Raw genomic sequence first — 24,320 nt, forward strand, 5'->3', positions numbered from 1 at the left:
TACTTTGTCAAACTCACCTTTTTTTTTTTTTTCCCTGAGAGAGGTTGGAGTCTCGACTTATTATTCAACTTTCTATTGCAGCTTTGTTTAGTGGAGTTTATACATTCTTAGATCAAACATTATACAATCTGACCAGGAATCATGCAATCACAGTGGGAGATGCAAGGAAACAGCATAATTTATTTTATAAACAAAGGCATCATCCACATTAAAGTACCAGTTGGTTAATAAAATGGGTTTTAATGCAATAAAAAAATAAATATGCAGCTTTCCCTGAGCTGTGTTTAGAAATAGTTGCACTCAAATGAGGAATGTGGCGCTCATGTCTTCCCACAGAGGCTGCCTTCATCTCCTGAAAGCATCTCCTGAAACCCTGGCTGGTTTTGTCTGGGAAAGCTGCAGGGATTTGACCAGCTCCCTATTGTAAAATGGAGTGGATAATGAATGTCAGCAGAAGGGCTGAACTTCATTTAATATTTATCCAGAGATGAACCAGCTGCTCTAGGTTGGAGATGTGTAAAGGCTTGTGCTAGGAGAGCTCTGAGGAGGCTTAGCAGGGGCAGAAAAAGGTGATGTCCAAGCATCACTAGATGTTGTCATCACCCACAGCTTGTCCTGGAGGATGCATTCATTGGATCCTTGTGGGACAGCTTTGCTGGTAAAGCTGGAACTTTGGGAAAATGGCCAAATTACTGTGCTTGGGCTGCTGGCTGGGCAGAGGATCCTCCTGAGTGGTTGCTGGACAACCAGTCTTGTTGAGGAGCTGGGAAAGTCGCTGAGTGGGGTTTGTGTTGTGGGCAAAGAGCTGGTGGATCAAGCTGCTGCTTCTGGAGCTGAGCCCTGGGAAGGAGGAGAGCTGGGGGGATGTCCACTTTTTCTGAGGATGTGGGTAGGGGTCTGGGAATTATCAGCTGAATCAAAACTTGCTTTACCCAACAAACATTTTGACAGCTCCTGGAAGAGGAGAAAGGCTAACTTCAGTGAAGGTAGTGGTACAGTGAGCCAGCAGAAGGTTTCATCCTAGAGCTGCAGTGAGTTCAACCTGGACTGCAAACCAAAAGCTGCAGAGAGTTATTACACACACGTGCACACAATAGAGCTCAGAGCCCGGCCACTGAGACCCTTCCTTGGGGATCCATATAAAATACCTCTCACAAAAGCTGCCCTGTGTGCAAGCAGAGGAACTCCTGCTAGTGACGTTAAAAATGGTGAAAAAAAAAAAATTCCCACAATCTTTTTCACACATATCCAAGTGGTGTAACTCTTATCTGGCTGCCAGGCTGTTGGAGATACCAGCACAGCTAAGCAGCACACACCATATGGGACACTAAAATGCTGCCTGGGAAGCGCTTTTCAGTCGCTGCTCTGAGCTGTGCCAGTGTAAAAAATGTCCCCTTTGTCGTGGTGGTGAATGCATCTTCTTGTTCCCCCTTTTGCCTGGATTTATGTTAAGCCTGGCTTTTAGCCCAGTTTGATCTGCTCACTTTATTGTATTGCAAACAGTAGTCAATGGCTCTTCAGCTCGAGATCGCCTGGATTTATTTTCAGGTCAAGTCAACTCTCCTTGACCCAAGTCTGAACCAAAATACATTCCCAGAAGATTCCCCCACAGGATATGGGATCCAGAGACAGAGTGACATTGTAATGAGTTCAAGGTTTCAGCTCAGCACAACAGAGCCCCTGTTGGTGCAGGGAAGGCACTGAGCAATCCTTATTTCAGCAGATTGTGTGACCCATCAGTCACTTCCCTCCACTGAGCAGTGTCACACCACGGAATCCCAGGATGGTTGGGTTGGAAGGGACCTTAAAGCTCATCTTGTTCCACCCCCCTGCCATAAGCAGGGACATCTTTCACTGTCCAGGTCACTCCAAGCCCCAACACACTGCTTGTGTTCATGGTCTGCAGGGAAGCCAGTCCTTATAGATGTGTTTGCATGGCTCTGACATGCCTGTGTGGAATTTGCTGTGCAGGCTTTAAACAACTGATGAGATGGTCTGCATTCTTTTATTGTTTTTTATAAAGAAAAGTAGGATGTCTTTTGGGGACGGCCTGGCACAGAGGCAGAACCAGCTGATACTGTGTCATGAAGTGTAAAACATTGCTTTGAAGGTTTGGGACAAAACCAGAATGAACTCATGGATTTAGTCTGGGTGATAAATCTTCCTTCAAAATAAGGCAGCCTTATGTTTGGTACAAAAGACTGTTTATTTCTTCTATGAAAAAAAAAAAAAAAAAGAAAAGAAATGGTGTAATCAGCTAGGATTAAGTTTCCAGGGGCCCTGGACAGAAGCTAAAGCCCACATTACCTCCTTCTCATGCTCACACTGGATAATTTGAGCAGTTTAAAACCCCTCTGGTTTCCTATGGTTTTGGGCTACGAGCTGCTGCCAGTGTGCCTTGAACCTAAAGCCATTGCTAAGGACCTCAGCAACAGAAATTAAATGTCCAAGTGTTTGGCTGGTATGAACTGCCTGTTTCAACTAGGAGCCTGGCCCAGGTGTGGAAACAAATAGGGCCTTATTCCTGTTTTCCATCTCAAGGAGGTATTGAATCCACATGGCAAATACACAACTAAGGTCCAGCTGACTTAATGCTGCATTAAGAGTCTTTGTGGTTCGGGTGCACTGCCTTTGTTGTTCTGCCTGCTCGTGGTTAATGTTTCATCAGCCCTTTTTTAGTTTATCTGCTCGTGTAATTACCTAGGAACAGCCCCGTGTGCACTTTGGTGATGCTTCAAATTTCACACCTCGTTGGGATGGATGCTGGGGAAGCTGTCAGTGAGAGAGCCAGGCAAAGGGAAGGTGGAGAGCTAGAAATCCTGCAGGAGCTTGTATGTGTGAGCTCTCCTGGGCAGAGTGGCCTGTGCAGTCTGAGTGATAAGCAAATCCCATCTTTTCTGATGGCTCAGGCTGGGTTATCTGTGCCTGAGCTGGCTGAGAGTGTGACGGGGTCAAACAGGCATCGATTGTTTCATGGTGCAAGAGCCGCTCTGCGGTCAGTCCCTGCTATCTTGTGTGGGGAGCTTAAGCTGTGCTTTCCCCTTGTTCCTCTGGAATAAACTCCTTTGGGTGGTGAGGGGAAGGCCATGGGCACGAGCAGTTACTGTGCACTGAGTTGTGTGTCTGCTGAAAACCTTCCTCTAGCTATTCCCTATAGAGGTGTTTTCCTACAACCCACAGGTTTCCCCTGAAGAAAGGTACGCTCCAGGAGTGAGGCAGGGAGCAAAAAAGGGAGCAGGGATGCTCCTCTTCCAAAGGAACACAAAATTTCTGTGGTCAGGAGACAGGTGGGAAGCCAAAGGTGGAGTGTGACCATACCTGTAGAAGGGGGCCTGTGGTCAGTCCCACTTGCTGTGTGCAAGGTGTCTGCCAGGAAAGGTCTCTCCAGGGAGGCAGGGCTCTATTTGTCTCCATGTGATGCAATTTAGGTGGGAGATGGGGCTGCATCTGCAGCAGGAGCATCTGGCACATGCCACTGAAGCCTCCTGGAGAATGGAGACCTGGCATGTAGGGAGCCTAGGCTGGGAAGGAGCTAGAGCACGGAGCAGGGCTTTGGAGAGCCCATGTTCTGCAGGTGGCTGCTGAGTTCTCCTTGAGTCCTGAGTGTCTGGCTGGACTGAGAGCCAGGAGAGCTTGGCAATTTCCACTGCTGGGCCAGAATTTATCCAGAAGGAGATGACCAGACAGTTCTCAACCAGCAAACATCAAACGAAAGCAGCTGCAATGTCTTTGTCTTCTCACCTGTTGGCTGGTGGGCAAACAGTGACTGTTCACAGTAAAAAATTACCCTTTGTGTTCACTTACTTAACATTTTCAAGGAGTTGTGGCTAAATGGAGGTGACCTTCACTCTCAGCTCCCATGCATGGGCTCAGCTCCAAGAACTGCAGTCAAACCACGCTGACTTTCAGCAGCTGGGACTTGGGCCCTGCGTTTAATGTCCCTTCCTCGGTGCTCGCGCACTCGGTTTTCCTTGCCAAGATTATATTTGCTTTCCTTCCTCAAGGACTGCTCTAAAAATCAGACTTTAAAACAATAAGTCTTTTTTCCCCTGCAGAGAACAATATGATATGCCACTGTTGAATTAATATGTCCATGAGAAGTGAATATAATCTCCCCAGTAGATCCCCTTTCCAAAAGATTTACGATTTAATGAATTTTTTATTTCTTACCGGCCTGTAACATTTAGTTGTTTTACACCTACAGGACTCTTTCCCATGGAAGCAAGTGAAGGTGGGGGGGATCCCATCATCTTAATTCCAGCTCCTTGCTTTCTTCTCTCTGTCCCCAGCCTGCCACTTGCTGCCGATGCAGATTTCCATGGCATGGCTCCTGTCAAAACCTACCCTTGCCATGTTCACGTCTCATTGCTAATCTGAGAGTACGCTGTGAGGACAGGAGAAGTTTTTGAATAATGTTTATGTAAAAATCAGTATCTCTGAAAAAATCTTCTCTGCTGCCTGCTTAGCTGCTCCAGGCAGGATTTCTGGCTCAGGGTTTGATGTTATCCTCCTCATGGTCACATTCTGGCACGCTCTCAAATAAATGGCAGTAATGCCTCTGACAGCAGATTAAGAAGCAGCAAATAACATCCATTGGTAACACCTTTATTTAGTGGAAAGGGTAAGATGGAAATGAACTGTGAAGGGGAGACCCATCTTCTATAATTACTGGCTACACAGGTCATATTCCTAATTCCACCACCAATTGATTTCTCCTGAAAGCTCTCATTACATTGAAAATAGCAAATTGATTGCTCTGCCAGCCCTTTCCTCAGCGGATCCTGCTGGAACTGTCACCGTATTATTGCTTGGCTTTGGGAAAGCTTGCTGAGATTGACAGAAAATGCCCTGCCATGCAGGTGGACAAGGCCTTAAACCTTTCTCCTGCTGTCTCTCTCTCCTTCATCCCTGGGGCTGCCCAAGGAATGCTTGGATGTGGCACTCAGTTCTCTGGGTGACAAGGTGGGGATCAGTCACAGGTTGGACTCGATGATCTCGGAAGCATTTTCCAACATAAATGACTCCATGATTCTGTCTCTGGGTGGACAAAGCCAGAGAATGGTTAAAAGCCTGGGTGGCCCAGCTGAAGAGGGCCACGTGAAGCACTGTGTGCTTTGAGTTGTCTCTCTGAGTCAGAGCTGCTCACCATCACTTGTCAGGAGGCGAGAGCTGACGGCAGTGTCCCCGCGCCGGACAGGGCCTGGAAAACACAGATCCCTCCCGGCAGCTTTTCACAAAGCTTTCAGCATGTGCTGCCTCAAACCACAGATGCTGCAGGCCTGTGACAGCCCAAGAAGCTCAGCTTTATGCTGGAAAATCTTCCTCCTCTGTTTGGTCCTTACTGTTGTGGTGCTGAAGCTGAAAATGCAGGCTTGGAGCTGCAGCAGAGATGGAAACCAGCCCCTGAGCGGCTTTTTGCAATAAAAATATAATATCTCATGAACTTTTGAACTAACAGGTGGGTGCTGTGGAGGAGGAAAGGAAGTCCTGAGCTGTGATTTCTCTTTTATTGCTTGGTTTAGTGGTTTAGGGGAAGCAGGAGCCTTGCCCTAGGATGGGCTGTGGTTGCCCTGGCATCCTCTCCATGCACTTCTCTTCCTTCTTTCTCCACTTTTAAGGGGTCAGCTTTTTTCTGCCACAGCTTCACTAGCACTGCCTTTCCCACCCCCTGAGCAGCTTCCTCAGCTTGGGGCACCTCTGGCTCGCTCCATCCTTGTGCAGAGGAGGACTCTGGTTTCCTGGAGCTGCCTGTGAGCACGTTCCTGCCTGGCAGTGGGAGGCTGCTTCTCCCTGCTCTCTTCCCCCTGCCTTCCTCATCGTGCGTCTGTTCCAGACTGGACAGGATGGAGCTGGACAGGAGAGCAGCCCTGGGGCTTCCCTGAGGCTGCTGATGCTGCTGGGGGCAGGGTTTGGCACTAAATGCCCTGATTGTTCCCTGCTGCTGCTGGGGGAAGTGAAGCCGGGCAGCATTGCTGGAAATGCGCCGCTCGTTTCCTTTCTGCTGCCGTTGCAGAGGTGACTCCTGACGCAGTCAGCTATTCATTCCTTTTGTTAGCACAGGGGCTCGTTCCTCCATCCATCCATCCATCCATCCATCCATCCATCCATCCATCCATCCATCCATCCCTCCCTCCATCCATCCATCCATCCATCCATCCATCCATCCATCCATCATCCATCATCCCTGTGATGCAGCGAGGAACATGACCAGGAGAGGATAGAGGACTGACTGTCTTGGCAGAGGGAGGAAGCACAGCATGCTGGGTTTCCCCTTTGGACACTTCATGGATCACAGCCTGCCTTCCTCCAGGGCTGTGCTGGGTTTTGGTGTGGCTGGGTAGGTGTTTGAGCTCCTGGCACCGTTCTCTGTGTGTGTGTGAAGCTGGTCCCACCTCGCTCCTGCTGCACGCAAACCCTCTCTTGTGCAATTGGAGAAATGTTTCCCCTTTGTCCCATTCCCATACTTGCTGTGCAATCAGAATGCTCCCCCACCCAATAGAATCTGCACTTTGCCTTCTTGGCCTTCTCTCTCATTCCCAAACCTGTGTCTTCCCAGCACTCGAAGCTGCCAACTGGAGTTTTTTACTTTTTATTTTTAATTTCTCTGTTGATTTGAGTAGGCAGGGCTGGGTGTCAGCTTCCCTCTGCCTCCCAGCTGGAAAGGGAAGCCTGAAGAGAAAGGGAGGGTGCTTTAGGCCTGTGTTCCCACAGTCAATAGGGAAAGGCTGTGAGGACTGGGAGAAATTCAGGATTTTTTCTCTCCCCTACCCCCATTAGTAAAAACTTGTGCTTTTGGAGAAAAAAAAAATAACGCTGTAGTTCAGACAGTTAAACAAAACATAAATGTAAACCAAAGCAGTTAAATAATGATCTGGCTTTCAGTGCTGCATTTTGCCCAACACTGACATGTTGCCACAGACTCCTCCATAACAGGGTGAAAACTGCAAAATTTTGCTTTCCTAAATCATAAAATGGTTTGGAAGGGACCTTAAAGCTCATCCCATTCCACCCATGCCATGGGCAGGGACACCTTCCACTAGCCCAGGTTGCTCCAAGCCCTGTCCAACCTGGCCTTGGACATTTCCAGGGATCCAGGGGCAGCCACCCTGTGCCAGGGCCTTCCCACCCTCACAGGGAAGGATTTCTTCCACCTAACCCCACCCTCTGGCAGTGGGAAGCTATTTCCCCTTATCCAAAATCCTTCCGCTCTCTTGGAACCCCTTCAAGCCCTGGAAGGTGCTTTAAGGTCTCCCCCAGAATATTCTGAACAATCCCAGTTCTCCCAGCCTGTCTCATTTCAGTAAGTGATGGATCACCTGGACAGCTGCATCTCCAAGGAGTTGCTGGCCAGTGCAGCTGCAATCTGCCATCACATCTCTGGGATCACCTGCTTGGATTGGTGGCAGACACCAATTAATCATGGCAAGCAGGCAGCAGGCAGCAGCTCGACCTTCTGCTGATTCGATCTGAGGTTCCCAGCTCTGCTTGCTCTGGTCTAGGCAGGTGGTTTTGCATCGTGCAGAGTTTTAATGCCTGAGCACCAAACAAAATCCAGTTTTTGTAGCTAAAAGGGAATTGGCCCTGGCTCTCCTGTGAGGAAAGTGCTCCTAGAAAATGACACCTGAAAGGAGGAACCCAGAGAGGGCAGCAAGGGCTCTGCCCTGGGCCAAGTGCAGGACAGGGGAGGTTGCCTGTGACTCTTGGACTGGCAGCAGCTTTGTGGTTCCAGGTGCTGGCTGGTATTTTTGGAGAGCTGAGGAAGACTTTGCACTTTTTGATGTTATTTTCTGGCACACCAAGTAAGGCAAAACCACTCCACTTGCTTTTTTGGCTAAGTGATCAGAGTGCTGCTAGAGTGCCTTTAGTTTTGTTTTTGGTTTTTGGTTTTTTTTTTTTTCTCCCTAGGATTTTCAGAGCCTGATTTAGCCAAGTTCTTCAGTCCCTGCTTATTTTTAAACCTAATCCTGTCACTCTCGGACATCACTGTGTTTCAATCCCACCAACATCCATGGACTTGGGCAAGCACTCAGAATTCAAGCAGATGCTGAAACACTTTGCTCACCAACAGCTGTGAATTTGGGAGGACCTCACCCAGGGAGAGCCGGGGTCAGGAAGGGAGATGAGACAATTTACATCACACCCTTTCCACCCATGGGTAATACATTGATATTTTCTGAAAAATCCCTTTGCTTAGGCTTTTTCTTCTGGGAAGCTGAGAAGCTTCAGAGAAAAAGGAAAACAATAATTATCTCATTTGTTTTTCCTGTGTTTTAATTTTTTAGAATGTGTTTAAAAATTATTTACTAACAGGTGATTGTTTTATTGGTTTCTGCTGTGAGTTGTTTTTACTCATTGGCCAATCAGTGCCAAGCTGTGTCAGAGCTCTAAAAAAAGTCATGAATTTTCATTATTATCTTGTTAGCCTTCTGTAAATATCCTTTCTGTATAGTTTAGTATTCTTTACTATAATATATTATCATAAAATAATAAATGAGCCTTCTGAGAACATAGAGTCAGACTCATCATTCCTTTCTGCCACGGGGGACCCCACAAATACAATACATGGGATGGTGGGAGACTCATCCCTGTGTTCTTGTTCCCTGGCACCCAAACCACAAAGGACCCCAAAGCCCATCCAGTGCCACCCTCTGCCATGGGCAGGGAAACCTTCCAATATCCCAGGCTGCTCCAAGCCCCATCCAGACTGGTCTGGAACACTTCCAGGGATGGGGCAGCCACAGCTTTTCTGTGCCATGGCCTCATCACCCTCCCAGGGAAGATTTTTTCCCAATATCCCATCTAAACCTACTCTCAGTTTGAAGCCATTTCTCCTTGTCCTGTTAATTGCCTGTGGATATAGGATTATGTGTTTTTTGGGACCGGTTCAAGGGCTGAACTTGAGCCCTGTATCTTCCAAAAAGTCATGGTTCAGAGGTGTCAGCTCAGCTGCATGTGCTGGCTGGGCAGTGGCTCAGCCCTGCTGAGGTGATTTAGGAGCTGTAGGTCAGTGTGAGCTCAGAGGGAGGGTTTGGGTGTTTTGGGAGCTGTCAGTGCTGCTGGCAGGGCTGGGCAGGTGGATGGACATCAATCCCAGCATATCCCTGGGACACACAGCCTGACTGACCCCCCTTTCCCTCAGAATGAGTGCTGGTGTTTCTAATAAAGGGATGGGACTATTTTTGGGCTGGGAACAATTTATTGCTCAGATAAACATCAGTCTCAGAGGCTGTGAGATTGTGAAGGAGCAGCAGTCAGCCATAGCTCAAGAGCAGTCACAAGTTTCTTCGTGACAAGGTAATGTTTAACTTTCTAAACTAACAGACAGTTGTCACAGGGTTTATTTTGGGTTTCTAAGCTATCACTTTTACTTGTTTCTACTGCACTGGGGATACTTTTATCTAATGGGATATTACCACATGTACACAGATATGCTTCTATTAAAACTTGTAAACTCTTAGTTACTCTATAAAATGACACCTCTACATTATAACCCTTCATCATCTTATCAATACAGTTTCCTACATTATAAATCCTTCACCATCTTATCAATACAATTTCTCACTCAAGGCATTTTCTTCCTTACAACTGTAGAAACATAAGTTTATCATTTTTCTGCTTATTGTCTGTGTATTGTATTTTCACATTAATCTTCTAAGTTTCTTCTAAGGTTTCAGATCAAACTCTTCCACAGTGTCTGTGGAACTTTCTATTTTTCTGATTCCTACACCATGCAGGAGCCATGCAAGGAAGGGGATTTACACCTGGAGTCAGTGACTCCCTGGCTTCTTGCTGCTTTTCCTTGGCATTAGTTTTTCTTGCCCTTGGGGAGGGAGCAGAGGTGAGATCTGCTGCCTCCCCTTGCCTTGTCTACCTCAATACTTTATTGTGGCAGGGAAAAACAAATGAAAATAAAAAACAACTACAGACACGCTGTTTATTTTTTTTTCCCCTCTTACATAATTTTTTTATGCTTCTTCACATTTTAAAATATTTTTTTCTTTCCCTCCCCTTTTTTTATCCCCTTCTTTCATCATCTTTTCCCCTCCTCTCTCTTCTTCTGTATTTTTCTCTTTTTATCTTCTTTTTTTCTTTTCTCTCGTTTTTTCTCTTTTCCCTTTTTTCCTCTCCTTCTTCCTCTTTTTCTCTCATTTTTTCCTCCCTCTGATTTTCTTTTTCTCCTTTTTCTTTTTCCTCTTTTCTTCTGCTTTTGCTCTCCTTTTCCCTCTTTTTTCTCTCCTTTTTGCTCTTTTTTCCTCCTCCTTTTTTCCTCATTTCTCTCTTTTTCTCTCCTCTCCTTTTTATGTCTCTTTTTCCTCTCTTTCTCTAATTTTTCTCTCCCTTTTCCCTCCCTATTGCTCTCCTTTTCATTTTCTCTTTCCCCCTTCCTTTTCCCTCTTTTTCTCTCCTTATTTTCCTCCAATTCTCTTTTTCTCCTTTTTCTTTTTCCTCTTTTCTTCTGCTTTTTCTCTCACTTTCCCTCTTCTCTCCTTTTCCCTGATTTTCTTTTTCTCCTTTCTTTTTCCTGTTTTCTTCTGCTTTTGCTCTCCTTTTCCCTCTTTTTTCTCTCCTTTTTGCTCTTTTTCCTCCTCCTTTTTTCCTCATTTCTCTCTTTTTCTCTCCTCTCCTTTTTATGTCTCTTTTTCCTCTCTTTCTCTAATTTTTCTCTCCCTTTTCCCTCCCTATTGCTCTCCTTTTCATTTTCTCTTTCCCCCTTCCTTTTTCCTCATTTCTCTCTTTTCTCTCCCTTTTCCTTCTCTATTGCTCTCTTTCTCTCTACTTTTTCTCTCCCTTTTCCTTCTCTATTGCTCTTTCTCTCTCTTTTCCCTCTCTCTCTTGCTCTCTTTTTCCCTCCCTTTTCCCTCTCTCTTGCTTTTTCCCTCCTTTTCATTTTCTCTCTTTCCCCCGCTTTTCCCTCTCCCTTTCCCCCCTGTTTTCCCCTCCGTGCCGGTATCACCCTTCTCCTACCCCGGCTGCCCGCACCCCTCGCTCCCATTCCCGGAGACCCGGCCGGGGCCGGGCCGGGGCCGCTCCGAGCCGGGGCAGGGCTGAGCTGGGCTGGGCTGAGCTGAGCTGATCTCCGGCCTTGCTGAACGCCTTTAGGGGCGTGCCGGGGCCGTGCCGCTGGGAGCCGGGCGGCCGGAGCCGCCCCCGGGAGGCGGGCTCCCCTCACGGCCCTATAAAGGGCGCGGGCGGGGGGGCTGCGCTCACTCACTCCGGCAGCGCTGCTGTCAGGCCCCGAGGTAAGGGCGGCGCCGGGGGAGCCCCGCGGGGCTGCGGGACCTGGGCTCGCTCCCTCTGAGCGCTCGCAGCCTCCTCCGCGTCCCTCCGGGCTCGCACGGGGTGGGGGGAGCCTCTCCTGCGTGTCCCCACCCGGGTTTCCCGTGGCGGGAGGGTCTGCGGGAGCTTGGAGCGGCCGCCGCTCCCGTGTGGGTGCCCCTGCGTGCCCAGGTGCGATCCTCGGCTCCGCTCCTTCCCCCGCGGTTGTTGTTTGTTTGCTCAGCTCGGAACTGCCGGGGAGTTTGAATGTGCCGGGCTCGGGCTCGCAAAGCCCCTTGCGGGCATGGGTGTCCTCTTGTGGTGGCCGCCTCCCCGTGCTGGGGATCCGGGATACGGGCAGGGTGAAGGTGTGCGGGTGACAGCCTGCCCGGCCATGCTGACTTTTCCTTCTCCCTTTGGGAAGGGCAGAGCGCAGCTTGCCCACAGCCCTGGGCAGTCGGCAGGCAGGTCTGAGTGCGGGCAGGAGCGGGCTGTGGGCTGCTCCCCACATTGCTGAAGGCTCGGCCACTGCCCTGCCGTACCGGGCTGCTGGTGCTGGTTTGCTTTGTCACAGCCGGCGGGAGTGGGATGGGGAGGATTCAATCCTGCAGGCTGCATCTGCTCCAGGGACAGCTCTGGGGGTCTGGAGCAGGATTTTGGGTGCGTCTCCTTTCCTTCTTGTCCTGTAAACTAGCAGCGACTGGACTCAGCACATGTGCCTGCCAGGTGAAGGGGTGATGGCCTGCAGGAGTTTAGCAGTGTCGTGGACACAAATTACAGTCCCAGCTTCCTTTAGGAGTTTTTCGGATGCTGCGCTGTCTGCAGGGAGCGCTGAAGGTGTTTTTTTTAGGAGCACGGAGTGGCTTTATTGAGTTTGTCTGGTGGGTTCCCCCCGTGCCTCCCAGCTAATCTGGGTGGGAGTGGGAGCTCGGGTTACAGCAGCTAATCCCAGACTACAGGCGGGTTTGTGGGGCTGTAATCTGTGAGCACAGCCCTCCTCCCCGGCGGGACTGGAGCCTGGGAGGCCAGCTCGGTGTCGGGTTTTTATTGCCGCGCTGGGGATGCGGAAGGCACAGGCAGATGGATGCACGTGTGTGCAGCAGCCGGGCTGGGATCGGCCCGAGCATCCTTCCTGCTCCCTAACATCCCCAGAGTGGCTCTGAGCCAGCAGCTGTGGTTGTGGTGGCCGTGGTTCCCCCAGCACTGGTGTGAGCCCCAGCCTCGGGGGCTCTCTGCTGCCCTGGTGCTGCCTCTCTGTCGGAATCTGACACCCCTCAGCCAGGTCTGAGTTTCTTCTCCATGAGGTATGTGCTGGAGCTGAGTGGTCACAGTCCTGTCCTGAAAAGGGGTCTTGGGATGTGGAGTGAGCCTGTTCCTCTTGTTTTAGACCATGTGCCTTTCCAGAGAAGCCCAGGCCCACCCACGCTACTTCTGTGGGTGTCAGGGGGGTAGCGGGGTGTGCTCCCCTTGCTGGCCCCAAATACCAGCAGGAGCTGCCTTTGCTTTGGGGCTGGAAGTTTTGTGGCTTTTAGGGAGTTTGCTTTAATTGCTGAAGAGTTTTGAGGTACAGGAACTTGGGAATGGTGCTGTTTCTCCTGTGTGTGAGAGGAGTGGAAAGTGTTTATGCTGGGGACCCTGGGTGAGGTCTGGCAGGAGCCCCATCCTTGTGTCCCACTTGCAGCCCTCGGGTGAAGTGAACATCCAGGGGAAGCATCCACCCCTGCTGCCTGCAAGCCCCTCTGCCCTGCACAGTGTGGGTTAAATCACTCTCTGCTTTCCCGAGGTGAGCACAGGATCGGCTATCCCAGGATGGAGAGCTGCCCCTGGCTCAGCTCCCTCTTTAGCCAGTGTTTGAGTAAAAGCCGTGCTTAATTTGGTTTGAGTCTCGGCTCCGTCTTTCATCAGGCCAGCAGGATGAAAGGCATAGGCCAGATCTCCTCACGAGTCAATTTGGGCCTGTTTGTGGAGAGATTTGATCTCCCCTGAATGCGTGCAGGGCCCCCCTCATTGTTAGTGCCACCAGCTTCCCCTCGGCTGGGACAATAGTGCCTTGAGTCCTCTCGGGTAATCTCCCCCCTTATCTCCTTCTCTTCCTGAGCCTCTGTCCCTGACAGGCAGGAGGGTGGGAGCTTTGGGAAGAGCTGATTATGCAGATGGAGAGGTGCTGTGTCTCCCTTTTTGGGGAGAGGGGGTGAGGAGAGGGTATTCAACACATCCAAGCTCTTCCCTGCTTACCCCTCACTCCGTGCTCCTGGAAACCCTACCAAGAGATCCTGTGGTGGGGTCAGGGATATTTGGAGATCCCCGTTGCTCTCTGGTCACTTGGCCACCCTGGCTTTGCCCCAGGCTGGTCCCTCTCTTGGTGGGGTCATGGGGAAGAGCAAGGTGACCATTGTTGGGGATGCTGGATGTGTCCATGGGTGGGCTGGCTGACCTGATGGGCCAGCTCAAGTGGAGCCATGAGGGAACAAGGATCCATCCATTGGGAACTGCTTTATTTTGACACGTCCCAGGCTGGATCCTGCACTCCAGAAGCGGCCTGGCCATCGTGGGCACAGTCCTGTGGGTGGTACTGAGGGTCCTGTGAGGGTGCCAGGGGAGGGGGACAGCATTTTTATACCTCCCCAAAACCACAAGGGCATTTATCAGCCCACTTGGGGTTTTGTGTGAGCCATTAAGGGCCTTTTCTTTCTGCTGGTGAGGAAGTTAACAAGTTGCTTTGTCCACTGCCTGCAGGTAGAAGAAAGCACTGAAGAGGCAGCAAAAGTAGATATAGAAAAGCAAAAGGGTGGAAAGGAGGCAGTTGTGGAGCCAACTTTTGGGGGAGTGTTTTGAAATCAAAGCACTCTTCTAAAAAGAAAACTTAAGACCAGCAGATCTATTCAGCAGTCAAGCTCTGAGGTTTTTTTTTCTCTTCTCAACGCTGCGTAATGATTGTTAAATGCAGGGGATACTTTGTAAAATAGAAAAGAGGGAGGGAGGACAGAGCAGAATTTAAATTGAAGTTTGGATAGGAGTACAAAGCCCTTTAGTTCCCCACTTCTCCTTTATACATCTGTATGACTTGACGAGATGCTGACCAGAGCCTGTGGTAAATGTTTTACGGTACCATGTATCAGCCAGATCAATTCTACTGTGCTTGAGGGAGTGCAGATGAAATGGCTTAAAGGTTCCCCTGCTGAAAGATAGGAGCATCATTTCTGCTGGAGGAGACAGATTTAGTCGCCTCACATTTATTTGGCCACGGTGTACTTTGCAGATTTCACACCCAGGGACGATAGCCAACCTGATGATGTCAGATGTGAGCTGGAAGAGAGGGGAAAAAATCACACGAAATCTGGTGCTTGCTCCTCTTTTGTCAAGCAGATAAGTTTTGCTGAGTGTCTTGGTTGTTTTGCTCCATGGAGTGCTCTGATGGAAGGTGCCTGGCAAGAGCAGGCTGTTACTAAAGCGGCGCGTCCCGGTATGACACGGCAGCAGAAATAGCTCCGTAATTTACGTCATTTCTTTCAATCCTGTTTTGCCTTTAGGTCATTTGAATTCCAACCCGAGCGACCATGAGCGCGCTTGACTTGACTTCCATCCTGGATTTCCTGGAGACGGCCAACCTGACGGAGATCAACTGGACGTGCAGCAGCGGCGAGTGCATCACGGTGGATGCCACGACATGCCCTGGCACGCTCAACAAGAGCGCCCTGCTCTACACCCTGTCCTTCTTCTACATCTTCATCTTCGTCATAGGCCTGGTGGCCAACTCGGTGGTGGTGTGGGTCAACCTGCAGGCCAAAATGACGGGCTATGAGACCCACCTGTACATCTTCAACCTGGCCATCGCCGACCTGTGTGTCGTCATCACCCTGCCTGTGTGGGTTGTCTCGCTTGTCCAGCACAACCAGTGGCACATGGGGGAAATCACGTGCAAGATAACCCACCTGATATTTTCCATCAACTTGTACAGCAGTATCTTCTTCCTGGCGTGCATGAGCGTGGACCGCTACCTCTCGGTCGCCTACTTCACCAACTCCAGCAGCCGCAAGAAGAAGATCATCCGCCGCTGCATCTGCGTCCTGGTGTGGCTCCTGGCCTTCTCCGCCTCCCTCCCGGACACCTATTACCTCAAGACTGTCTCTTCCAACAGCGAGACCTACTGCAGGCCTGTTTACCCTGAGGAGAGCTTCAAGGAGTGGCTGATTGGCATGGAGCTCATCTCCGTGGTGCTGGGCTTCCTCATCCCCTTTCCCGTCATCGCCGTGTTTTATTTCCTCCTGGCCAAGAGCATCTCCACCTCCAGCGACCAGGAGCGCAAGAGCAACGGGAAGATCATCTTCTCCTACGTGGTGGTGTTCCTGGTGTGCTGGCTGCCCTACCACGTGGCCGTCCTGCTGGACATCTTCTACAGCCTTCACTTCATCCCCATCAGCTGCCAGATGGAGAACTTCCTCTACGCCACCCTCCACATCACTCAGTGCTTCTCGCTGGTGCACTGCTGCGTCAACCCCATCCTGTACAGCTTCATCAACCGCAACTACAGATACGAGCTGATGAAAGCCTTCATCTTCAAGTACTCTGCCAAAACTGGCCTCACCAAACTCATCGACGCCTCCAGAGTGTCAGAAGCAGAATACTCAGCTCTGGAACAAAATGCCAAATGACTGCAAGGCCAGAAAGGAATTTCCTTGACTCTCTGACCTGATGTGTTTGGGGTTTTTTTTTGTGCGTTACGGTTTGTTGTTTATTTTTATTTTGTTTTACCCCTTCCTTTCAATGTGCTTGTTACGAACGCGGCGTGAATTCCAGCCTACAAAAGAGAGAGGACAAAGTGTAATATAAGAGTAGGATCAGTTGCAAAGTGGAAGTGGTACCAAAATGAAAGCCTTTTCTCCTCCTAGCCCAGTGTGGAATCCTCAACAATGCTATGCAAGTGGAAATTATTTCCTAGCAGACAAAGCCATTGTGTACCATAGATAACATGGATAAGCTTCTCCTTCCACATCTTGATTCCCTCGTCTCCTTGTGTATGTTTATATATATAGTGTGTTGTATTTAAAAGCTCAAGACTTTATTTTCTGCCCCTTGGTGTACCTTATACAAGTGTATTTGAAAGTTAAATATATTTTTATCATGTATTTGAAGTATATTGTTGATGAGTGTATCCAGAGTGCTGTAGTCTGAGTGTTAGGTGGCCGTTTGGCTCCAAGGGGATGCTGATAAATAGGATGGAAATGATCTCTTGGGAGCATCCTCCCTGGCTGGCACACTTTATGGACCATGGCTTTATGTGGTGTCACACCCACATGCTGGAGCATGAAATATATGTAGTGTAATATAGCTGCCATCATGTTAAAATTAACAGTATTGTCAGAGCCCTTAACTCCTACACCCCTGCTTCACCAGGCTGTATCCTCCTGCACAGAGTGAGTGATCTTACTGCTGAGAGTTGTCTCTATTTGTAAGTTATTTTTGTAAAATAAAGATCTGAGAAAAAGAAAACAAAACCTGTGCCTACCAGTGGTTTGACTTGCCGGCCTTCTCCTCAGGTTAAAAAAAACAAAGCCAAAAAGGAGGAATCAAGGCCACCTCAGTCCTTTGGTGCAGGAGCAGACAGGTCAGTCAGAGTTTTCCTGGTGTTTGATGGCCTGAAAGAACTGATGGAGGAATGGGAGATGGTACTGGAGCATGGTGAGCAGGGAGGGCTGGGAGGAGTGGGTCTGTGCTGGTGGGGAAGGTAAAAGTGATGGATTTATGAGGTAAAATATGCTAGGACTGCTGGAAAGCTGTGTTTGTAGCTTAGAAATAAACACAGGGAAGGAAAATACAGAAGTGTGCAGATGGAGCGGATATTTGGACTAATCCAGGTTCAGCCCTCTGTGGGTTTTGCTGGCTGTGGAATTGGGGGTTAGCAGCCCTGACAGCACTTAATCCCTTTTTATCTCTTCTTCCCTTTGGTGTGGATTTGCAGGGCCATAGTGTCCGAGTGGGGCAGGATCCAGGCACTGTGGGATGCCTCAAGTGGAGCTCTCAGCCAGCAAAGGAATCGTGGTGGTGTTCACCTCAGGACAAGGTATTTAATGTCAAATCAGTGATGTCTCCCAGCCATGTTTGCTGCTCCAGGGCAGTGCTACACTGAAATTCCTGTTCAATCCAAGCATGCCCTCATCCCTCTGCCATCCCAGCAGCCAAACAATCTGGGAATGACTGGTTTTTATTTCTCTCTACACTTTCCATTACTGCCTCCTCAAAGGTTGTGCTGTAAAAACAGATGTTAAGTCTGCCATCCCCTCCTCATACTGGTGTTGCTAAAAAACAACCAGTCCATTCCCAAATGGGGAGAAATCCCAAAAGAAAAAGGATTTCTGGTTGCAGGGAAGCTGCCAGGATGGAGAGCAGGAGTAGCTTTTTGTGCTGATGCTTCTTGTGCACTGTGGGTGTTTTGAGTTTCCTGTTAACCTTAAGCTGCTGCTGAGCTGCAAGGGAAGTTCTCCCTCATGCTGACATTGAAATGGGTTAATGCTGAGAAATTAATGTCCTGCTTTAGCTGGGCATTGCTTCCCTTCCCTCAGTATCCCTGTGTGCAGCTGTGTGTGCTGGATACAGCTCTGGCATCCTGCTCCTGTCCCCCTGTGGGGTGTTGCTCATTTGAGAGCAGCAGAACTGTTTCAGTTCAGGTTGCCTCTCAGGCAGTGGGTTGTTCTCACGTGGTGCTGTAGCTTTACACTGGCAGAAACTCACAGAATTTCTTTTGGTTTTTTTTTTCTTTCCCTCAGCAGTTTGGTATTCACAGAGCAGCGTCGGCCCTGCACAGAGCCCGGGTGGTGCTGAGTGTTGGGGAGATCCTGCAGACCTGCTGCTTCAACCACACTGATAAAGTCTCCAGGCCTCTTCCTTGGGGAGGTGAATCGTGGTGTGATGGTGCCTTTTCCAAAAGCAGGGTCAGACAGGGAGCAGGGAAAGGTCAGGACCATGACCCTTGCTGTCAGTACTGTGCACACATGGATCCTTTCCAGCTCCTTGATGGGAAAACCTGGAGCTGAGGACTCGCCTTGTCCCTTGAAAGGACAAGTGGAGCTGGGAGGCAGCACCCCACCACAGCAGCAGTTTGGGAAGTGGGAACCTTCCAATCCTCTCTCCAAATCCTCTCCAGGGACTGGCACTGCTGAGTGGCCCTGAGGTGGCCACAGCTCTGTGGGAAGGGGGGTGGTGGGCAGAGGATGGGAAATGGGTGGAGAGCAGAACAATGCAGAGGGGCAGGAGGGATGGAGTTTGTAATTGTGTGTTTCTCATTAGGACTTTGGTTTCATGCTCAAAAGTTTCAAAAATCAAACTGGCATAAAATGGTGTAATAGCTAAAGACTTGTCTGTGCTCTAGGAAGCTTTTCTCCTGTGTGACACAATACCCCAGCTGGTGTTTGCACTGAGACCAAAGTGTGGATCTGGACTCCTCGGAGACTGAAATGAGGGAATTTATCAGCAGATAGCAGGTGAGTGAAAATAGGTGTCATCTGTGATGGGACTGTGACTTAGAGTGATTGATGTGATGGCTCCTGTCACTTTGTTTGGCCAAACATCCCGAGCCTGGAACTTGGGGTGTTCAGGAAGAATTTCTTCATGGAAAAGGCTGTTCAGCATTGGAAGGGGCTGCCCTGGGGAGTGATGGAGTCCCCATCCCTGGAGGTGTTCAAGGAAAGACTGGACATGGCACTTAGTGCTCTGGGCTGGGTGACAAATGGGGATTAATCACAGGTTGGTCTTTGTTTGAAAAGACCTCCCAGACCATCAACATGACTCTGTGCTTCTGTTTTATGAAGGATCCCTGCTCTTCCCTGCTGTGGCTTTGTGGCTTGCTGTGCCTGGGGATCTCCCTGCTCCTCTGACAGCTACAGGTGTCCATGGGGATTCAGGTCTTACCTTTTCCAGGAGGTCAAAATTGCTGTGTTAAGGCTTGGCTGGAAAAATGAGCACAAATCAATGAGCACAAAAATGAGCACATAATCCATGACCTAGAGTGAGTCCTCCTGCTTAACTCTTGGGCTTTCTGGTAAAGCATCTCCACGTGCCTCAGAGGCAGGCACTGAGCAAATAAAAATGCATCTGCTCCGTGAGAAAGGCTTTATTTCTCTTCTTCCACACAAAGTGCAGTGCTGCTTTATTGTTCCTTAAACACAGCTTTCCTTTTATGAGCCATAAATGACGTTCAGGTGTAGCACAGTGACTTTAAATCAGCTCCTCTGGCATTATGCAGATAATGTACTGCAAGAAACACCCAACTGGCCCCTTTCTCCTTGTGCTAATTCATGGTTTCAGCGCTGCTGACTTTAGGTACTCTCCTTTCACGAGTTCACTGAGCATAAAAGCCAGTTAAAATTCCTAAGAAGCAAGAAATAACTCAGCTGTGAGCAATATTGGAGCATGTGGGGGCAGGGGCAGCACTGCCAAACCCAGCTCCTAACTCTTTCTGAGACTTCCTCCATGTCAAGAGTGGAGCTGCTACTTTAGAAAGTGAATGGGTATGGGGCTGGGGATGTGCTGGGGATGGGTTTTGGGGGGAATTGGTGTGTGCAGAGCCCAGGGTTTGCTTTTAGCCTCCCTGCTCCATGAGGATGTGTGGCTGAAGAGCATCTGAGGCAGAGCCTGCTCCGACTTACACCCCGGATTTACAGTAGGATAATGCTGCTGGTTTAAAAGGAGCTCTCTGGGGTTTATAGGGCTTTTTATAAGCAGGATCAGGAATTTCAGCCATAATCCTGTGCAAATGTATGGGTGTGAGTGGTGATGTGTGCATCTGCATGGCTAATGCAGAGTAATACCCACATCAGCCAGAGCTCAGAGATGAAATCACAGCAGCACAGCAGAGGATAACCATGGCAGTTTGCTCCCACAAGAGCACTTGCATTACAGGGTTATAATGGGATTCAAACCAGGCTCCCAAAGATCCTGGCATGGATAAGCCAGCTGTAAGTCTAAAACATGTGGCTGACTCTCCAACATCCAGTGCCATGAGAAAAATCAGCCTCCTTCCACTTTGGTAGTTACTGTTTGAAAACAATTCTTTTTTTGTTCATAGAAGTCTCGATCTCTTTGTTTTTATTACATGAAATACATGCAAGGCCTTAGCTAAAGGAAATGCTGTAATTTAAAAATTTAAAAAATGCTATAATGTAGTACCAACATCCCAGTGATATGAATCCAGGGAGACCCCTCAATCCTAAAATACTGAGCAGGATGGCACTGGAATGAGCATCAGAGTAAGGCTTTTTGGGGTTTTTAACTTACTAAAAAGGTACAAGAAAGCACTGGGAAACCAACCAGACCCTCTGCAGATGATGCTTCTTGTCATCCTCTGGTTTGAAGCCAACTCTGATGATGGATGGTGCCTCTTGCCTTTAGGTTAAGGGGGGAAAAAAACCCCAAGCCCCTCTCGTGTTTGCTGTCTGTACAGTGCTATTTCCAGACTAAAGAAAAAGAGTTAAGTTACATTTTAGCAGAACAATACTGACAACAGCAAAGGTCAGGAAACTCTTACGTAAGGTCACCCTATCGATTGCAGCAGTGAAAGGAGAGACATCAAATACTTGGCCGTGAAAGGCTGAAAAGCAGTAAATTCAGCATGAGATATTGAAACCCAAGCCTCTTTCATATGTGGCAGAGCCTCTGACATAGCAGGTTTACTGTTCAAGCTGAGATATGTTGCCTTGCCAACATACATTCTGAGTTACCCAAGCAGATTTAATGTTTTTGCAGTGGTGACTTTTCCCCTTTTTTTTTTTTTTTTGGGTTGGGGGGGAGGAAGGCTTTTCTTTTTCTTTTCAAAAAAGCAAAAAATTGTTGCAGAAGATTTCAAACCTACCTAGGAAATGACCTTAATCAATTTAGTTCCACCGATGAGTATGAAAACTCAGATCTTTCTTTTTGCTTTCTCTGAACATTGTCCTGCCCACATTGAGCGGGGTGACCGAGTCACAGCTTGAGAGAAAAGTGTGTTTTGTTTGTTGTTTTGTTGTGGGCTTTTTTTTATCCATCCAAGTGGCAGCTCTGTTGTGTCCAAAAGGATTGACGTGACTGACAAGTGTTTTGAATTTCTAAGCTCTGAGGTCTCCGAATGCATGAAAAGCGAGTGACACACACATAAAAATGTAAATCTTTGGAAAACAAGCACCAACTACACACAAAAAACATAACAATTCTGCAAAAGGGTGACAGACGCTGCATTCATTCTGAGGGTTTTTTTTTTCTTCCCTCCCTTTTTCTTTTTTATAAGCCAGTGTTTCTGGGCCACCTACAGGCACATTTGTGTGTCTTGCAGTGGGGAATTGCGATGCACAATAAGACAAAGTCATGGCTGTGTGTCAGGGTGGGTCTGGCTGCAGCTCCCATCGTCACCAGCTCGCCAGGATCCCTTCCCATCAGCTCCATGACCATTGGGGTCACTCCCTGGATCCTCATCCAGCAGGCACACAACTCTCCAATGTCCTCATTATCTGGGGCCTGGGCTGTGGGAGTCTCTCAGGGGAGTGAAGGCACTGGGCAGGGCTGTGCCTCTCACTCTGGGCATCCCTGGGAGTGCTGTCCAAGCCCTCCTGGAGCTCTGGCAGCCTCAGGGCTGTGCCCATGCCCTGGGCAGCCTGGGTCTTGTATTTGCAGGGTGCCCCGTGGCAGGAAGGAATGAATCTGACTCCATGTTCTTAAAAGGCTGATTTATTATTTTATGATGCTATGTTATATTAAAGAATGCTATACTAAACTATACTAATGAATACAGAAAGGATACAGACAGAAGGCTCAAAAGGATAATAATGAAAACTTGTGACTCTTTTCCAGAGCCTCGACACAGCTGGACCCTGATTGGCCATTGAGTCAAAACAATTCACATGAAACCAATCAAACAAACATCTGTTGCATAAACAATCTCCAACCACATTCCAAAGCAGCAAAACACAGGAGAAGCAAATGATATAATTATTGTTTTCATTTTTCTCTGAGGCTCCTCAGCTTCCCAAGAGAAGAATGCTGAGCAAAGGGATTTTTCCAGAAAATATGACTGCCACACCTGGGCAGTGCCCAGCACCCTCTGGGGGAAGAACTTTTCCCTGATCTCCAGCCTGACCCTGCCCCAACACAGCTCCCTGGCATTCCCTCCTGTCACTGGTCACCATGGAGAGCCCACAAGGTGTGAGAGGGAAGGAAAGGCACATTTCAGGGCTCCCAAGCAGCAAGCTGGCTTCTCCCTTCTTCCAGGCATCCCATCACAGCCTAACCACAACTCACTGTCCTGGGCAAAGACTGTTCAGCTCAGGGTTATCCGTGACAAGCACATGGAGTTACTCCAGAGAGCATTTTAATCCATTTAATCAATCCTGGTAACATATCTGAGACCAGAGCACCTGAATGCAGGATGTGACTCCATGGAGCAGCCCAGGAGCCCTCTGTGGCATGGCCCTGCTCCCTCCTGGCTCTCTTTTCCCTTGTGGCAGGATCAAAGATGTGGGAGTGCTGCACTGTGTGGCCCTTGGTGACACAATCTGGATCTCCTGTCCCCAGCTCAGCCACCCTGTTCCAGGGCTGGCTGGAACCTCAAGGTCGTGCCTTTGGTGGGTGGCAGTTTTTATAAAGAGGATTGGTGGTGGGGAGAGAGGTTTCCTTCTCATTTCCCATCCTGTCTGGCCTGGTGAATGCCACGTTGTGGTTGAGGGGTTTGAGAGAGCAAGGGAAGCAGTCAGCTGGAAAGGCCAACCCCACACCTTCCCCTCAGTTCAGCTCCAGTGTTTCCTCATGGCTGCTTTATGGGAAGTTGGCTGGCACAGGAGAATCCATACCTTCCCTTTGCACTCCATCCATAAAACACCAGCGGGTTTTGGATTCCTGCTTCCAGCAGAGAATAGCCCTCATTGTACTGCTGGAGAATAAAACAGGAGAGGGAGAGGGAGACTCTTCCCCACTCAGGCTCTGGCTCCCTTGGCTCAGAGGCAGCTTTGCTCACCCACGTTTGATTTTTGGCATCATTCAAGGATTTCTAAACCTTGCCTGAGTTGTGGAGCAAATGCCAGGCATTCTTTGCTCAATCTCATTATGGGATGAGGGTGATGGAGCCTAGGAGATCCCTGGGGAGGGATGGAAAGTGGATTTTTCCATCAGCAGCCCTGGTATTTTGCTCTCTTCCCCGGGCACCATCTCAGCTCCTTTGCACCTGGTGATCTCTTGGCCCTGCTTCTGCCAAAGATTCTTCAGGATGAAAGCCTGGATTTCAGGCTGGAAACTCCCAAACACGTGAGGACCCTGTGTGTCTGAGAGGGGTGAGTGCTTGGCTCAGCCCCTGGAAGCCTGGATGCAAACCTGAAGTGCATTAAACCTTCTCCAAGAGCGGGGGGTGTTCACACTTTGGAAAGCTCTCAGAGCTTTCCAGTGTCTGCTGCTTCCAGTCAGGCTGGAATCCAAAAGTGCAAAGGCTCGTGAAAGTGATTAATAAGGAACAAAAACCAGACCCTGAGACAGGTTCAGCTCCACAACAGCTCTGAAATAGTGGGCTTGCAGCAGTCTCGTGCTTTCCTCAGGTAGGTTTTCTCTTGGAGAGCTGGAAATCCATTTTTCACTCTGCATTCACTTCCAGGTGCTGTTTGTATGAGAGTGAGGAATGTCTCCAGGTGTAAAATGTCTCCAGGTGTAAAATTTGCAGAGTCTGCTGGCATCTGTGTCCTGCACTCCTTAACGTGGCTGCAAAGTCTGGTGCAGGCAGTTTGGGGAAGTGAAGGGGATTTGCTTGCAGGGTGGGGAGTGCCCCTGTACACGTGGCCTTCTCCCTGAGCTTCCCATAGATCTGGTGACAACCTCTTTTCCCTGAAGCCACTGAGAAATTCCCAGGCACCTCTCAGCCTGGATTTCTTCCCATGAAGTTTCTGGATTCCCCTCTGCCCTGTGAGACCACAGCTTGTTGCCTGTTGGGAGGGAGAGGCTATTTCCATTTGTGCCAAGCAATGTCTAGGCAGGAAAAGAGCATTTGGGGGTGGTACAACCCCAAGGATGAACTGCTGTCACACAGACTGTGAAAGGAAGCACCAGAAATATTGCTTGGG

At 49.1% G+C, this 24,320-nt stretch overlaps 1 protein-coding gene and 1 long non-coding RNA gene across 2 annotated transcripts; both read left to right on the forward strand.

The window, feature by feature from the left end:
- Window positions 1-11,103: 11,103 nt before the first annotated feature.
- ACKR3 (atypical chemokine receptor 3) lies at window positions 11,104-16,751 on the forward strand. The gene is made up of 2 exons (XM_071418311.1): window positions 11,104-11,240; window positions 14,787-16,751. Exon 2 carries the CDS (start codon window positions 14,814-14,816, stop codon window positions 15,906-15,908), a length of 1,095 nt encoding a protein of 364 aa, XP_071274412.1. The 5' UTR covers window positions 11,104-11,240; window positions 14,787-14,813; the 3' UTR covers window positions 15,909-16,751.
- Window positions 16,752-17,925: 1,174 nt separating this feature from the next.
- Window positions 17,926-19,229, forward strand: LOC139585519 (uncharacterized). Its single transcript, XR_011677103.1, has 3 exons — window positions 17,926-18,147; window positions 18,623-18,734; window positions 19,062-19,229. It is a non-coding gene; the product is annotated as an uncharacterized lncRNA (long non-coding RNA).
- The last annotated feature ends 5,091 nt before the right edge of the window (window positions 19,230-24,320 follow it).

The sequence above is a fragment of the Agelaius tricolor genome, unplaced genomic scaffold (assembly GCF_023055355.1).
Source record: "Agelaius tricolor isolate 1412-34295 unplaced genomic scaffold, bAgeTri1.0.p SCAF_83, whole genome shotgun sequence".
NCBI lineage: Eukaryota > Metazoa > Chordata > Aves > Passeriformes > Icteridae > Agelaius > Agelaius tricolor.

Coding starts and splice junctions, on each gene's coding strand:
- ACKR3 (XM_071418311.1), top strand. CDS start 14,814: ATGAGCGCGCTTGACTTGACTTCCATCCTGGATTTCCTGGAGACGGCC.